Below are 17,442 nucleotides of genomic sequence, written 5' to 3' on the forward strand. Positions count from 1 at the left end.
GACAGACCAGCATTTCCCCTGCCTTTTCTCCCAAGCACTTAAAATAATAGAGGTTGACTTGTCTGACATCGTCATTGTTAATATTTTTCTGTAAACTTGGAAGTTTACAAACTGTTAGCTAAGAGATTGCTTTAAATGGCTCTAAAAATAGCCGTTTTGTGACAGATCAGCCATTCCAAGGTTGGGTAGTTTGTGTCCCAGATGCTTTGGAGCGTCAATGAAGTGAGTCTTATGAGAACTGCAGGTTCATTAGATTCAACAGCTGTCCTCCAGCGTGTGCCATCAGTATAGTCATGGAGGCTTGGGTATGAAGCAAATCACACGGTTCCTGTGACTGTATCCTAACGCAGAGATGCTTTATCTTCATTCTTCCTGGTCTGGCAGACAGGTTTTCAGCTAGAGAATGGTCTGTAAGACACCTGTACACCAGGGTGTGACACTGTTCTGCATCTTTTTGATAGAATCTTAATCTACATCTTTTTGCAAATTGGGATTTTTGTTTTCTGTATGCATTTTTAAAAAGTGGAGTTTCACGGACTTCCCTGGTGGTCCGGTGGTTAAGATTCCATGCTTCTATTGTAGGAGGCTTGGGTTCAATCCGTGGTTGGGGAATTAGATCCCACATGCTGCACAGTGTGGGCCAAATAAAAAAGTGGAGTTGCATTAGTTTTTACGGTGGATTTCAGCAACTTTTAAAGCTCATCCATTTTCCCCCTGAATTTGGAGCGGGATTAAGTCTGACGGCAGACAAATGGGTCTCTCAGTGTGGTAGCACTCTGATTCCTCCCAAGAAAAGATGGCTTGCTTTTCGGAGAGTGGCTTTGAAATAGGCATGTATTAGCAGACAACTGACTTAAGACCTCTGGAAGCCCAGGATTTCTCTGTGAGTGAAAAGCTTAGTGAGCAGGCCGTTTTGAATCCCTGAACACACCAGCTCCCCATCCCCTCTCCCCAGCTCTCCTAATTCTTTGCCCATAGGCTGACTGCGAGGTTAATACTAGATAGAAATTATGTGACTGTTTCTGCCACTATGCCAACAACTCCCAGCCAAATTTTGAGGGGTGGGGTTGCAAGGACTTTATGAAGCAGAAGACCATTTCAACCTTTTAAGTTTTTTTTCAAAACGCTAGTGTATGAAAATGTCCTTGAAACAGTGCTGACGCATATAAGCTCGCAGGGCTGTTCGAGGCTTCCCCGCATTCTAGTGTTCTTTGCCCTTTAGCTGCTGCAGACTGTGAACGTCCTCTTTCAACAGCTGCATCGCCAACCGTGAAGAGCGGGTCTAAGGAGCAGAGGCGCCACTGTGGCCAACGGCAGACACCAAAGCCCGAGCCACAGGGCAACTGAGGGTGAGACCGGGAATACCCCCACGGGGCCCACAATGCAGCCCCGCGTGTCTGTCATCCCTCCCACTGAGGAGCAGGTCAGGACCGGCCACTGCTGCCAGTCTGAATGTCGAAGGGGCATGTCTTTTGTCCTCAGGTGGGTGTTTGAAGCCTTGGGTTTCAAGGCTCCATTACCCCATCTGCCCTTTATTTGCGCACGCTAGGAAGCCATTCTTCTGGGGCAACATTTGAATGTATTATGTGAAAGAAACAACAATTTGGAGGGACCCTGAGATACACTGAGAAGAACTAAAGAACCTCTTGATGAAAGTGAAAGAGGAGAGTGAAAAAGTTGGATTAAAATTCAACATTCAGAAAACTAAGATCATGGCATCCAGTCCCATCACTTCATGGCAAATAAATGGAGAGCCAATGGAAACAGTGAGAGACTTTGTTTTCTTGGGCTTCAAAATCACTGCAGATGGTGACTGCAGCCATGAAATTAAAAGACACTTTCTCCTTGGAAGAAAAGCTATGACAAACCTAGACAGCATATAACAGAGACATTACTTTGCCAACCAAGGTCCATCTAGTCAAGGCTATGGTTTTCCCAGTAGTCATGTATGGATATGAGAGTTGTATTATAAAGAAAGCTGAGCACCGAAGAACTGATGCGTTTGAACTGTGGTGTTGGAGAAGACTCTTGAGAGTCCCTTGGACTGCAAGGAGATCCAGCCAGTCCATCGTAAATGAAATCAGTCCTGAACATTCATTGAAAGGACTGATGCTGAAGCAGAAGCTCCAATATTTTGTCCACCTAATGCAAAGAACTGACTCACTGGAAAAGACCGTGATGGTGGGAAAGATTGAAGGCGGGAGGAGAAGGGGACGACAGAGGATGAGATGGTTGGATGGCATCACCAACTCAATGGACATGAGTTTGAGTGAACTCCAGGAGTTGGTGATGGATGGGGAAGCCTGGCATGCTGCAGTCCACGGGGTTGCAAAGAGTCGGACATGAGAGACTGAACTGAACTGAACTGAGATACACAGCTACCCATGTTGCCCGCCCCTTCCAGGTGGCGATGACTAAATGGGCTTCTGGACCAGCAAAAGGTGTAAGGAGGACGCGTAAAGGGGCTTCCCTGGTGGTCCAGTTGTTAAGAATCTGCCTGCAATGCAGGGAATGCAGGTTCAATCCCTGGCTAGGGAACTATGATCCCACATACCTCGGAGATACTAGAGAGATCCTGCGTGCCACAAGTAAGACCTGAAGCAGCCAAATGTTTTTAGAAAGAGAGAGAGAGGACCAGTAGAGAGGAGCAACAGCCTCAAAAGGACCTTGAGAGAGGAGCTCCTGGGGCGGGATGAGTCCCCGAGCTGTGTGGCTCTGACTGGTGGGCGTGCAGGACCGCGGACACCGACCCTGTGCTTCCTGCATCCCTCCTCCAGACCAGCCAGGACAACCAGCCTTCCATTCGGCAGACAGTTCCCGCGGACCTACTGTGTGCTAGACCCTCTGCAGGACAGCGGGAACACGAGAGCAGTCAGGCCTCATCCCCCTCCCGGCACCACATCTGGGGGAAGACTCGGAGATAAACCCTCGTGGTCGCTGCCCCGGTAGAGGGTCTCCCCTCAGGCCTGCGAGCCTCACCGGCTGTTAAGTTCCTGCAACATCCCCAGCTCCCAGCACCAGGCTGGCAGCTATGAGCACGACACAAGTCTGTTGGTTGGATAAACACACAGTTAAGTGCAGTGAGAGCCCAGCACATCTGCACAGGAGAGGCCTGAGGTGGACCTTCTAGGACGAGGCACATCCAGAGGACAGGACGGCCCGAGCAGAGAAGAGATGCCGGGAGCCTGAACAGCGGGGCCTCATCCGGGGCCCAAGCAGGCCACAGTCCCGGACTCGGGTGAGATTGTGCGGCTGGAAGAGAAGGACCAGCCCGCATGGACGACCTTGGTGCCTCACCAGAGGCTGGGGGGGCCTCCATCGCCAGATGTGCACTTAGGAAGCAGGCTCTGAAGGCTGGGAGGACAGCAGACCAGGGTGGCCGGGGACTCACGGCTCATCAAACAGTCCAGCAGGACCCCTGGCTCACCGCTGCTCACGCGACGTCTCTGTTGTTTGTGGGTCCCCCATTGCCTCTGGTGCGGTATTCTGCGTATATTAAATAGGGAATCATTTATAAAGGTAAATCATTCAGCTTCCCAGGTGGCGCCAGTGGTAAAGAACCCGCCTGCCAGCGCAGCAGACTTTTGAAACGCAGGTTCCATCCCTGGGTCAGGACAACCCCCTGAAGGGAATGGCAACCCGCTCCAGTGTTCTTACCTGGAGAATCCCATGGACAGAGGAGCCTGGAGGGCTACACTCCACAGGCTAGCAAAGAGCTGGACACAACTGAAGAGATTTAGCACACTCGCTGCTTAAAACTAGGTTTTTTAGGAGTCATTCGAGTGTGAATAAGTTTGTCATCCCTGCTTCTTAAAACATTTTTCTTGGCAAAGCAGTTTTTAAACTTTTCTGGTTAAAGTAACACAAGTGTTATTGATTGGGTTATTGTTACTTTTAAAGCCCTATCTGACTCTCTGGTTTTCCTAGTTTTTCTAGTTTTCCATGTTTGCAAGAGCTAAAGAGATACAGGAGATTTCACAGCTGACATAAGGCTAGTGAGGCAAAGTCATAATTAATTTAGACCTCAATGGCACTCCGCTGGCACTGGAAGAGCTCTAACCTTACCCTCGATGTGTTCAAAGCCAGTTATTTTCACCCTGATGCTCCAGGAAGTACACAGCCATGTTGTCTCTTTATTTTCTCATCACAGAAACAGTTGGGATGCCACCCTCTTCCCAGTATACACTCTTTGGAAGCTGGTGTTTCTCTGGTGCCTGCTGAACTCTGTCGTTTCAAGGGGCAGCCACCTGGGGTGCCAGGCAGGTGGGGATATGCCAAGAGAGGGTGTCCTGCCTGGCAAGGCCACCCAGAGTCTTTGGTGTATAATAACAGTCCTGCTGTTTCATTATTCCAAATAGAATGATTGTCCTCAGCAGAGATGTAAAGTAGAAAGGCTGTTCCCCACTCTCTCCCTGTCCCTGCCCCATGCCATTTACCCATTCACTATAAGAATTAAAAAAAAAACATTTTTTTAAAAGAATTGTCTAAGATTCGAAGAGATGAAGGAGATCAAGCCAGTCAGTCCTAAAGGAAATCAGTCCTGAATAGTCATTGGAAGGATTGATGCTGAAGCTCCAATACTTTGGCCACCTGATGCGAAGCACTGACTCATTGGAAAAGACCCTGATGCTGTAAAAGATTGAGGGTGGGAGGAGAAGGGGACGACAGAGGATGAGATGATTGCATGGCATCACTGACTCAATGGACATGAGTTTGGATAAACTCCGGGAGTTGGTGATGGACAGGGAGGCCTGACGTGCTGCAGTCCATGGGGTCACAAAGAGTCGGACACGACTGAGTGACTGAACTAAACTGAAGATGCAAAGAGCAAGATAAGGCCTTGGATAGTTAGGCGAGGGGGATAAAAAAAAATTGTGGTAAATGGGGCACCTCCTGAAATCATGACTTGTAAATTCTGTGAGTGAGAGCAGCCTGGAGGCACTGAGGGTGCTGCTCTGCAGAGACCACTGGCTGTTCCAGGTCACCAGGTTCTCCATGTGAAAACGCTTGGGGGACTGACTGTGCTGTGTGAAGTGGCCCCCCTCCTGCCCACAAGGTTTTTCTAGGTTTCTGTGTTCTGTAAGTTTAGCTCTCTACCATGTACATGAGTGTATAGGGGGACAAAACAAAGAGGCACGTGAGGTTAAGAGGCGCACGTGATGTGTGTATGGTGAGTGTTTACAGGCATCCAGGAGCTAGGTTCTCAAACTTCAAGATGCGTGACACCCTCCCTCCTGGTGGGGAGGGGCATGGTGACCTCGGTAGCTTTGGGCGGGACTGAGAGCTCACATGTCTGACAAGCCCTCAGGCAGTGTGGATTCTGGTGGAGCGCAGTGACCAGGCCCTGCAGTGGTGGTTCTCAGCTTTGGCTGTAAATTTCCATACATGAGGAGCTCTTGAAACCTCTGATGGCAGGCTGCACCCCTCCAAGGACATCAGAATGTATATATATCTGAGGGTGGGTCAGTAGCATCAGTAGTTTTGAAAGCTCTCCATGCAATTCCTGCCCAGGTTGAGTTTGTGGGGTGGGGGGTGGGGGAGAGCTGAGTGGATCGTAGGACTCTTTCCTTTCACTTTGGAAATTTACCAAAAGTATATTGCAGCTGTCACTGTCTGACAGTGTCTGAGTTAAATGAACAGCTACCTTTAGTGTTTTCATCTCTGTTTTCGAAGAACACCATGAAGTTTCCCAAGATTCCCTCCACACACCAGCCTCTGCTCCACCTGTTTATCAGCCGCGGAGTCTCAGCTGAAGCCCTCACGGATATTCTCACTCTTTTCCATTGACCTGTTTCCACTGCTAGCTGCCCTCAATTCTTTATGGCTGTGAGGGGTCTAGATGAAAAGAGTGTTTTATCTTCCTGTGGAGCAGGGGTTCTCAGCCCTACAGTACATTACAGTCACCAGGGGCGATTCTGATTCATTGGATCTGGGGGAGGTCTCTGTGCTAGGGGAGTTTGAGAAGCTCCCTGGGTGATTCTCATGTGAACTAGGGGAGGTTATAAGATTATGAGGTTACAAGATTAAAAGAAACTTTAAAAAATAGTGTTTTCTTCAACATTTTGAAAACTGGTTCTAAAAAAATTAAAGATGCTGGTCAGACAATAAACTACAGAAATTATTTTTTTAATGTACATTGAACGATTTACTTGGGGCTTTCCAGGTGGCACTAAGTAGTAAAGAACCTGCCTGCCAATGCAGGTGGAGAAGGAAATGTCACCACTCCAATACTCTTGCCTGGAAAATCCCATGGACGGAGGAGCCTGGTAGGCTACAGTCCATGGGGTCACGAAGAGTTGGACATGACTGAGCGACTTCACTTTCACTTTTCATTTTCATGCATTGGAGAAGGAAATGGCAACCCACTCCAGTATTCTTGCCTGGAGAATCCCATGGACTGGGGAGCCTGGTGGGCTATAGTCCATGGGGTTGCAAAGAGTCGGAGACTTAGGGACTAAAAGCGTGTTAGTCACTCAGTCGTGTCCAACTCTTTGTGACCCCATGGACTGTAGCCCACCAGGCACCTCTGTCCATGGAATTCTCCAGGCAAGAATACTGGAGTGGGTTGCCATTTCCTTCTCCAGGGAAGGGACTGAGCAAGTGTTAATGAGGACAACGCTAACTGGCGAAGGATTATGGTGCACAAGTAACAGTGTGGCCCAGTGAGGCAGTCACGGGGGCAGTCATTCAGGGTCCCCAGTTTGTATCTCCAAGGTGACCTGGGATGGATGCGGGAAGAGTGGGTGTGGCTCAGGGGAGGCTCCCATTGGCTGGGCGAGGCCACATGTGCAGCACCCTATTGGCCAGAGCTCAGTCACATGGTCTCTCCTCCGTGCCTGGGTTCCTAATTGCAGTCCCAAGCTCCGAAGGAGCGTAAAGGTTGTGGGAAGGTCGACGCTTTGGGTCCTACCGCGTTTGTGTGTCAGGGGTCAGTGCCTGTGGGCCTTGCACTTGGAAATGCAGACTCCAGGCCGCCTGGGGGCAGGATCCGGCAGAGTTCACCTGCTGTGTTAAGCGCCTGTGCTCTTTTTTTTTCTTTTCTCCACAGATATCGCAAACGGCACCAGTTCAGGGGGGTACCGCCCACCTCCCAGAACCAAAGAAGTCATCATCAATGGCCAGACTGTGAAACTTAAATATTGTTTCACCTGCAAGATTTTCCGGCCCCCTCGTGCCTCTCACTGTAGCCTTTGCGATAACTGCGTAGGTGAGTCAAAGCCAAAATTGCCACTTTTCCTCCTTTAAGGCTTGTGCTAAAATGTCTGCACCTGATGGAGTCGCCTGATTTCCTTTGACCAGACCTTGTACTTAAAGAGAGCCAGCATGTGTGTCTCTTTAATCCTTCAAAACTAAGCAACTGGGTAATAATTATTTCAGTCCTGTTGCCTCTGATCTGATCAACGGTCTGCCGCTGATCCCGTTCACCGAGCCTAGCATCGCGGGATCTCTTTTTTCTTTTTCCATCCTGCAACACATCCCTAGGACAGCACAGTGCCCCAAGTCTCCTCCTCCCAGGGACCACACACGTTCTTGTTCCCTGGAGGTTCCATATCAGCAGACATTTGAAATAAAACCATGACACCCGTAGACCCTCCATTGCCAGAGAAGCTGGCCTCGTGTGTAGCCGGATTCTCCCAGCTCTTCAGAAGGCATTCTGCTTGGGGAGCTGGAGGCCATGGAAGCCCAAGGAGAGGAAAAGGGGCAAAGGCCCAGAGGCTGCTGGGCCCACAGTTAGGTTTTTACTCTTCCCAGAGACCACCAAGATCTGCCCTTGCTGTCAGCTTGCTTCCTCCAGGACAGGCTAGGAAACGGGCAGAGGAAACACAGTGGAGCACAGAGGGTCTCAGCTATAAGGCTTCGCCCTGCTGTTCAGTTGCCAGCACCTCAGCACAGCATTTCTGCCTCTATATGGCTCCCAGCCCCTGGGAAATACTTGGCAAGCTCATCCCATAACACCAAGAGATGTTACCCACACTTGCAGACCAATACTCTGCCCCGGGATGGAGCGTCTCAGAGATGAGGTTGGCAAGGAGATGGTGGAAGCCCCAAGTGACAGGAAGGGTAATGAGAAAGGGACCATGTCTTTGCCACGTGGGGGAAGACCCACATTTCTTCAGTCCCATAGTCAGCCTCTAACAGAAATAACCAGGGACTGTCCTGGGGAAACAGGCATGGAAATCCTGTTAACCCCACACCAGAAAAGACAGAACACCTCAGAACACACCTTGTTCCCCTTAGGAACGTGTAATAGGTTGCTAGCATTTCCAAGCCCTTTAGAATTTGTGGTCTTGATTCTTCTTCAGAAAAAAAAAGTATATAATGTGTTTCCTGCTGTGCCAAGCTTATTTGTTTATTGGCCTGAAATTTACTTTATCCTAACTTTAATGATAATCTACAATTTGGTAGGAAGTCCGTGTTTCCCTCTTAGACCTTTTCTTGGTTTTATTCATTTGGAAAAATTACTGTTAGCCTATGCCTCCCCAGCAAAACAGTGTGGAATTTTGTTGTCTTTCTCATATAGTAAGAACCAGTTAAGAGCCTGAAATCTGGCGCCCAGTGACCTGAGTACAAATACTAGCTTCATGAGTTAGACATGCTGCTTCAACTCTGTAATGCCTTGGTTTTCTCATCTCTACAATGAGGTCAGCAGCAGTGCCTACCTCACGGGATGATTGAAAGCGCAAATGAGTTAAAATGTGCAAAGCCCTCAGCCCGGTGCCTGGCTTTTGGCAAATTCTCTGTGGTTGTTAGCTGTTTCTCCGTTATTACTACTGATCCCTTGACACTTCTGATTGGCTTCCTCTGACCACTGTCTTGGTCTGCTGTAGCCCTCTACAGGAATGATGACCAACCTGTCCCTGGCCCTCTATGTGAGGACACACACCAGGGTCTACAAGGTCACGAGACAGCCTGTTTGTGCTTTCTGATACCTTTCCGAGTGACTCCAACCCCAGTGACCATCCCATGCCCATCTTGAGGACACTCAAGGCAAAGCAGCCCGGTGGCTTAAATATCTTCAGGGAAACAATCCATAGGGATTCACAGGATCCTTTCTTGGGTTGTAATTTTGGGATTCCATGATGGAATATTATATGATGAGATAATATGTAACTTACACTCTTTCACCTAAAAATCTTCTGTTATTTTGCATATCTTCTCCTGGAGGTCTAATGATTTGTTCCAATTGGCATTTACAGGGAGGGAGTGGTTACCTACAGACCTGAAGAGTTTACGGGACATCTCTCTCTTTTTTTTTTTATCATTTATAAATGTGTTTACCCATTGTTAGATAACTGACTTTCTATTTGTTCACTTACATTCCATCTGTAGGGTAGATTCCTAATCATGATAAAATGGTCCTTTCTGTCTCATAGTGTTTTAAAATTCTCTCAATTATATCGTAAAACACTTTCTGAAATTTCATCAAATTCTCTCGTTTGTTCCCTCCACTGTAGGTTTCAGTTCAGTTCAATTCAGTCGCTCAGTCGTGTCCGACTCTTTGCGACCCCATGAATCACAGCACGCCAGGCCTCCCTGTCCATCACCAACTCCCGGAGTTCACTCAAACTCATGTCCATCGAGTCGGTGATGCCATCCAGCCATCTCATTCTCTGTCGTCCCCGTCTCCTCCCACCCCCAGTCCTTCCTAGCATCAGACTCTTTTCCAGTGAGTCAACTCATCGCATGAGGTGGCCAAAGTTTTAAGAACCCTTAAAGAACGCTGATGTATTCGATGTAAAATCCTCTTACCAGAATTATTCATCTAGTTAATGGTATACTTCTATGGTGGTTTAGTTGCTAAATCCTGTCCGACTCTTGCGACCCCATGGACAGTAGCTTGCCAAATTCCTCTGTCCGTGGGATTCTTCAGGGAAGAATACTGGAGTGGGTTGCCATGTCCTTCTCTAGGGGATCTTCCCAACCCAGCAATCGAACCCGGGTCTCCTGCATTGCAGGCAGATTCTTTACCAACTGAGCTACTAGAAACTCCCAGTGAGAAAATAAGAGCTGTCAGTCTGTAGTGTCCCGGAGCCCTTCTGATAGCTTCTGAGCAACCTTTCTGGTAACTCCAAGTCACCATGGTAACCCAGAACTCCACCAGCAAGCCTGATGCTGTCCTATAATGGGAGGATGCAGAGCAGCAAAGGGAGAGGAAGTGGGAAGGTTTGGGGTGGGCCCAGAGGAGGGAACTAAACAAGGAGCACATTGCCAGCAGCTGCTTTAAGCTTCATCTGACGGTCCTCGGGCTGAAAGCGAGCAAACTGTAATCAGGGCCCCGCTCTGTGGAGGACAGGTGAGAAGAACAGCACATGGCTGGTGTAAAGCAAATGTACTTGCTGCGCTCGGGGAGCAACCACACAGCGACTCAGACCTACATCGTTTTGACTTTTCGAGTTCATTACACCACATTTGGGCCTTTGGTGTGACCCATTAGCTGACCAACAAATTGGACCTTGTCCATTTGGGAAAATAGAGTGGAAAGCAGTTGTCTCCAACGGAGAAGTATAATTGCAGGGTTTGCCACTACTTTATTTTTAGATGGCAAGTTTTTATTGAAAGAATTCTACTTTTTGCAGCCAGGGGGAAAAAGTACAATGATGTGTGCTGAAAGCCAGCGTTCGAACACATGGCTTCCTTTCCATGGTAACGAATGGGCTCAGGTTGGTCCTTCCTAGGCATGCAAGTCAACGTCACTTTGCACTGGGAGAGGAGAGAGGAAAATGCAGCTTCCTGAAGCTTGTTTTTCTTTGTTAAGTAAGTTTGGGATGAGATCAAAGTCACAGGGGCTCTGTAGTTTGAGTTGAGGACTGAGGGAAAAGCTTTTTGGGGAGCACACTCGGTTGCTAACATAGAACAGGTTAGCAGAGCCAGGGGGGTGGGAAATGGCTCTAAGGACAGATGCCCAGGACTGGGTGCTGGTCCTGCCATTGGGTAATATTGGAACCTGGGCAGGTTCCCCTCAACTGTTTCCACATCTGTAAGATGGGATGATCCCAGTACTGCCTTGGAGGTTTCTTCTAAGGATGAAGCGAGACAGTGCCCAGCACGCACGGACCCGGTGCGCACCGAGGGCTCACACAGGGCCTGCCGGTGGAGCATTTTTACCGTGCGCAATGGGCGCAGGCCTGCCGCAGTGCTCCCGGGTGACTAGAATGAGATTGCCGCCACAGAGCGATGGGAGCCCCCTTGTTCTCCTGTGGTTCGGGAGGCTTCCCATGGCCCGCAGCTGCAGGAGCGCACGCATTCTCTCTCCCTCTCTGTGACTTTGTCTCTTTTCATCTCTGCTGCGCTCCCGTCGTCTCTTTGTGTTGCCATCAAATTGCTTCTGCACATTTGAAACAGTGTTTGGGGTTGTTTGTTCACCCAGGCAATTTTTGATGTTATAAAACATTTTTAGACAACTGACAGCTGGGGCTGAGGGGGCATCTCTGTTTGCTCAGACCTCTAGGAGCCCTCAGGTCATTTAAAGGAGAATAACAGAAGGAGCTGGAAAGCAAAAACTGCCCTGGGGAGGTCTTCTCAGACTCACTCTGTAAGATCCAGCCACGAGTAAACCCCTTCCACCTCCCCCCACTCTTGACTAGGGTTGACCCTTTCAGGGAAGTCTGCCCTTTGCTGGATTCTGGGCCAGTGTCGGAGTAGCCAGCAGCTTCCCCTGGAATTGGGTGTTTTTTTTTTTAACCCAACCTAAGATTGCAGCCATGAAATTAAAGGACACTTACTCCGTGGAAGGAAAGTTATGACCAACCTAGACAGCATATTAAAAAGCAGAGACATCTTTGCCAACAAAGGTCCATCTAGTCAAGGCTATGGTTTTACATGTATGGATGTGAGAGTTGGACTGTGAAGAAAGCTGATTGCCGAAGAATTGATGCTTTTAAACTGTGGTGTTGGAGAAGACTCTTGAGAGTCCCTTGGACTGCAAGGAGATCCAATCAGTCCATTCTAAAGGAGATCAGTCCTGGGTGTTCATTGGAAGGACTGGTGCTAAAGCTGAAACTCCAACACTTTGGCCACCTCATGTGAAGAGTTGACTCATTTGAAAAGACTCTGATGCTGAGAGGGATTGGGGGCAGGAGGAGAAGGGGATGACAGAGAATGAGATGGCTGGATGGCATCACCGACTCGATGGAGATGAGTTTGAGTGAACCCCGGGTGTTGGTGATGGACAGGGAGGCCTGGCGTGCTGTGATTCATGGGGTCGCAAAGGGTCGGACACGACTGAGCAACTGAACTGAACTGAACTGAAACCTGTAATAAGAAAGGACTTACTTGAAAGTAATTTATTCACACACTGTGAGCTAAATTAAGTTTGCCAAACACTGAGAAGGAGCATTGCAAGCGTTTGTAAGCCTGCTCTATGAGAGCCCGTCTGATTTTGACCAGCTCAGCATGAAAGCAGCAGAACCTGGATCCCCAACCTTCTGCCTCGTCTGGGCAGAGGGGAGCCCGTCTTTCTCTGAGACGCTGCATCTGGAGGTGCCGTGAGGCCAGAGGAGGTGATGCGGGAAGCCCTCGCATTGTGTCAGCCCTGTAGGCCCCTTCCCTCACACAGCAGATGCCCTGGTCCCTTTTTCTCCCGTCCCCTTCTGTCCCTTCTGGTGCGGATGGCACAGAGAGCCTCCAGACACCCTCTGCTGGGACTCAGTGCCCAATAATTTTTGTTTTGGAAGAGTTTAATTGTTCTTGCTTTTTTTTTTTTGAATGTGTTTTTTTTGGTGTGGACCATTTTTAAAGTCTTTATTGAGTTTGTTACAATATTTCTTCTGTTTGTTTTTGTTTTGGCCTTCTGACCAAGAGTCAGATGGAATCCCATCTTCCAAACAAGATATGGAACCCGCACCGCCCTCATTGGAAGGCAGTCTTAACCAGTGGACCACCAGGGAAGCGCCTTCATGGCCGTACTTAAATGCTCGCTCTTTCTCCTGTGGGCTCGTTACTCTGCTCTCCCTTCTGCCCCACAGTGTCCCCTCCTGACCATCCAGATGCTTCCTCTGTGAAGCAGGTCTCTGAGATGGAACTGCAGTTGTCTTGTCTGCTCTGCACACTCTGCTGAGACCAGTCACTGCTTCACAGCTGTACTCAATGTTAAGAGGTTTGGTATATTTGAGATCTAGAATCCTAGCTACCTTCTGGTGTAGGACAGCACTCTGGAACTTCTTTTTAACTATTTGGGTATGCTGAGAGGGGATTCGTTTTCCATAGGAAAGCATATCATTTGAAGAGAATGCAGCAAGCTAGCATTTCTGTCTTCTTATGGCAAGCCACTCCAGTACTCTTGCCTAGAAAATCCCATGGATGGAGGAGCCTGGTGGGCTGCAGTCCGTGGGGTCACTAAGGGTCGGACACGACTGAGCGACTTCACTTTCACTTTTCACTTTCACACATTGGAGAAGGAAACGGCAACCCACTCCAGTGTTCTTGCCTGGAGAATCCCAGGGACAGGGGAGCCTGGTGGGCTTCCGTCTATGGGGTCACACAGAGTCGGACACGACTGAAGTGACTTAGCAGCAGCAGCAGGGACCAAAAGAACCCAGGGATTTATGGTGCCCCTCCTGGCTTCCAGTAGCCTTGCTCTTTACTGACAGGTAATGAGCTCCGATGTTTCAGGTGCTGTCCCAGTATCTAGATGCTTCAAAATAAAATACAGTCCCTGAGAATCACTATTGAGAACAGACCAAAGAGAATTCAACATAGAAGGTATTGTGTTTATCATATTATATGGATCAAAAAGAGTAATTTTACATGCATGAAGAGTTTATTTAAAAATTCAATCATTAGCATATATACATCAAAAAATATTGCATCAACATACCTAAGGTAAAAATTGTTAGAAAATGCAAGGAAAACTTGGTATAAACCTCTTGGTAGTGAGAAACAACACCTCTGGTTTTGTTGGCTCAGGTAAGCAAAATAAAGAAAATAAAAGGTATCAATATATAGTTAAGAAATACATGTTGAACTGTTTTGACAAAGTATGCTGATGTTTTTTAACTGATTGTGGAGCATTAGCAAAATTAATCATAGTAGCTGCATAAAAATTCCTAACCTCTTGAAAGCTATTAGGTACTTCACAGTGTGCCATCTAATGATACAGCAATAGAACTAGTAATAGAAATCAACCACAAAAAATACAAATACACCGAAGCTCAACATTCAGAAAACTAAGATCATGGCATCTGGTCCCATCACTTCATGGGAAATAAATGGGGAAACAGTGGAAACAGTGTCAGACTTTATTCTCTGGGGCTTCAAAATCACTGCGGATGCTGATTGCAGCCATGAAATTAAAAGACGCTTACTCCTTGGAAGGAAAGTTATGACCAACCTAGATAGCATATTAAAAAGCAGAGACATTACTTTGCCAACAAAGGTCCATCTAGTCAAGGCTATGGTTTTTCCCGTGGTCATGTATGGATGTGAGAGTTGGACTGTGAAGAAAGCTGATTGCCGAAGAATTGATGCTTTTAAACTGTGGTGTTGGAGAAGACTCTTGAGAGTCCCTTGGACTGCAAGGAGATCCAACCAGTCCGTTCTAAAGGAGATCAGTCCTGGGTGTTCATTGGAAGGACTGATGCTAAAGCTGAAACTCCAATACTTGGCCACCTCATGTGACGAGTTGACTCACTGGAAAAGAATCTGATGCTGGGAGGGATTGGGGGCGGGAGGAGAAGGGGACGACAGAGAAGGAGATGGCTGGATGGCATCACTGACTCGATGGACATGAGTTTGAATGAACTCTGGGAGTTGGTGATGGACAGGGAGGCCTGGCGTGCTGTGATTCATGGGGTCGCAAAGAGTCGGACACGACTGAGCGACTGAACTGAGCTGAACCAATTGTAACGGTGTTTTAGGAGTGAGTTTTACTCATTTCTGACTGCATTGAGTCTTGGTTGTGACAAGTGGGATCTTTTGTTGTGCTGGCTCTGGAGTTTGGGCACACGGGCTTGGTTGCCCCCACGACATGTGGGATCTTAGTTCCCCAACCAGGAATCAAACCCACATTCCTGGCGTTGCAAGGCAGGTTCTGAATCACTGGATGGCCAGGGAAGTCCCGAACTGCAGTGTTTTTTTAAGAACCTTTTCATCAGCTCGTGGGTGACAGAGATTCCAAAATGGCATGGTGGAATAGTTGGAAAGCGACAATAAAAACAATGCAAAATAGAACTCCATGAGAAGGAATGGTTTGGAAAACTTATCAGGTAGCTTGTTGAAATGAAGTTGGAGGCTGCAGAACCAGGCGCAGCAGCCGGGAGGAGTCAGGCGAGGCTGGGTAGCTGAGCGCAGCGAGTCACGCCTGCGATAGGATGTCCCAGGAGGCGCAGGTGCTACAAGCAGGATGTCTGCGGAGCCACCACTGAGTTCTGACTCTGCTGCCACCGTCGGCTTGGAGCTGTGACCCTGTCTGCAGGGAGCGTGGGCTCTGGAGGCAGAGATCGGGGTGGGAGGAAGCACCTGGCCCTGATTCATTTCCACACTTGGGTGATCATCTGTTTTCATTTCCACACTCAAGTGACCAGTGAGGGGAGGAGGTAGCTGCTCCACCCATCTCAGGGGTTGGGGGGTGGGGCCCACCTCCCATCTATTCTGGGATTCTCTGCAAACAGGAAGTTTACTTGGATGCTGGATGGCCAATGAAATGAAAAGTTTAGAAAAGTCTAGTACTAAAAAAAACAAAAAACTGGATTTAGAACCAATAAAGGAACATAGTGGCCATCTCAAGAAGACAGAAAAAAGGAATAGCAAAACAAACTTTAGAAAAACAGGAAGGAAACCATTAATGACCTAGAGAACAGAAAAATAAAAACGGTACCAGATCTAATTCTTTGGCAAATAAACAGCCAAAAGATAGACTTCTGGTATGACTGAAAGAGGGAAAGCAGTGAAGTGGAAATAACAGATTCAAATGACACATTCTCTCCACAAACTTAGGTATAAATTAAATGCAGTTTGAGGCAAGAGACAAGATAAAACATGCCCAGTTTGATTACCAATAGCATTTTGGAAAAAGTTGTTGTTTAGTCACTCAGTCGTGTCTGACTCTGCAATCCCATGAACTGCAGCACACCAGGCTTCCCTGTCCTTCACCATCTCCTGGAGTTTGTTCAGACTCATGTCCGTTGAGTCGATGATGCCATCCAACCATCTCCTCTCCTCCTCCTCCCTGATTATTGGAAACTGTATAATCTTGACAGTTCACGTGGGGCTGCCCCTAAGCTTTCTGTAGTGGCACATGGGTTATGTTCTGTTCCTGAGGGTTTCCTGTCCCTTTGTGTTAACCTTTATTTCAGTTTCTTTTTTCCTAGGGTCTGGAGTTTTATCCTTTTTGGTTTAAGCAACAGGTCCTGTAACTAAAAAATATATCAAGCAACCTAATTAGTGCTTTCTTTAAAAAATTGGGGGATAATTGTTTTACAGTGTTGTGTTGATTTCTGCCATACAACAATGCAAATCAGTCATAACTTTATATATATATGTATATACATATCCCCTCCCTTTTGAGCCCCCTTCCGTCCCCATCCCACCCCTCTATGTCATTCACAGAGTGTGAGGCTTGGCTCCCCATGTTGTATAGCAGCTTCCTACTAGCTGTCTGTTTTACACGTGATAGTGTTTATATGTTAATGCTACTTTCTCAATTCGGCCTACCCTCCTCTTCCCCACTGTGCCCACAAGTCTGTTCTCTGCATCTCTATTCCTGCCCTGCAAATAGGTTCATCAGTACCATTTTTCTAGATTTCACATATATGCGTCAATATGTGATATTTATTTTTCTCTTTCTGACTTCCTTCACTCTGTATGCAGGCCCTAAGTTCATCCGCCTTAATTAGTACTTTTGGATTCAAGTCATTAATCATGTTCTCACCCTCTCCCATCCACTAACCTCTCTGGAGAACTTCGTTTGGCACTAATTGTGTCTCCAGCTCTAAACTTGAATAAATATAGTTGTGAGATCTTTTAGCTGAAAACAAACTAGGATGTTTTTCTTTTCACGGATAATCTGTTGCAGTGCACCAAGGGTTTAAGGAAACTCGCAAAATGACAGATAACTTCAAGGCATATTACCGTCATTGTCATGTAACTCACACTGTGCAAGATTGTAGAGAAACTGGAATTCATTTCATGGCCATGGGGAAGACTGCCGTTTGTTCATAAAAGGTCTTATTCATTGGTAGAAGGAAACGCAGAGCCAGATGTAGCCAGCTCTAAACAATGTAAATGAAACTTTGGGGTGTGTATTTTTGATATTAACTTATTCCCGGTTTTCTCATGAGCAACTCAAGCCCTTCTCAGAAATTGAGGAGCTTTAATTAAGTCATTTATTATCAATGATTCATTGTTATTAGCTCAAGTGACAGATGGCAGAATTCCAAGTAGCCTTCCTACCTCATTTGACCGTAAGATGACATTCTTTCCTGGAAGACTTCATCTCCTCTTATG

At 47.5% G+C, this 17,442-nt stretch overlaps 1 protein-coding gene across 2 annotated transcripts in view; it reads left to right on the plus strand.

Annotated features, from left to right (window-relative positions):
• ZDHHC14 (zDHHC palmitoyltransferase 14) overlaps positions 1–17,442 on the plus strand; it is a 296,791-nt gene that overhangs the window by 209,157 nt on the left and 70,192 nt on the right. For both annotated transcript variants that reach the window (XM_055433246.2, XM_055433247.2), the window contains exon 3: positions 7,049–7,207. In XM_055433246.2, coding sequence (XP_055289221.1) covers positions 7,049–7,207 — 159 coding nt within the window. The remainder of the gene's footprint in view (positions 1–7,048; positions 7,208–17,442) is intronic.

This window comes from Moschus berezovskii, chromosome 10 (assembly GCF_049115385.1).
Source record: "Moschus berezovskii isolate FMDL1 chromosome 10, NW_MosBer_1.0, whole genome shotgun sequence".
NCBI lineage: Eukaryota > Metazoa > Chordata > Mammalia > Artiodactyla > Moschidae > Moschus > Moschus berezovskii.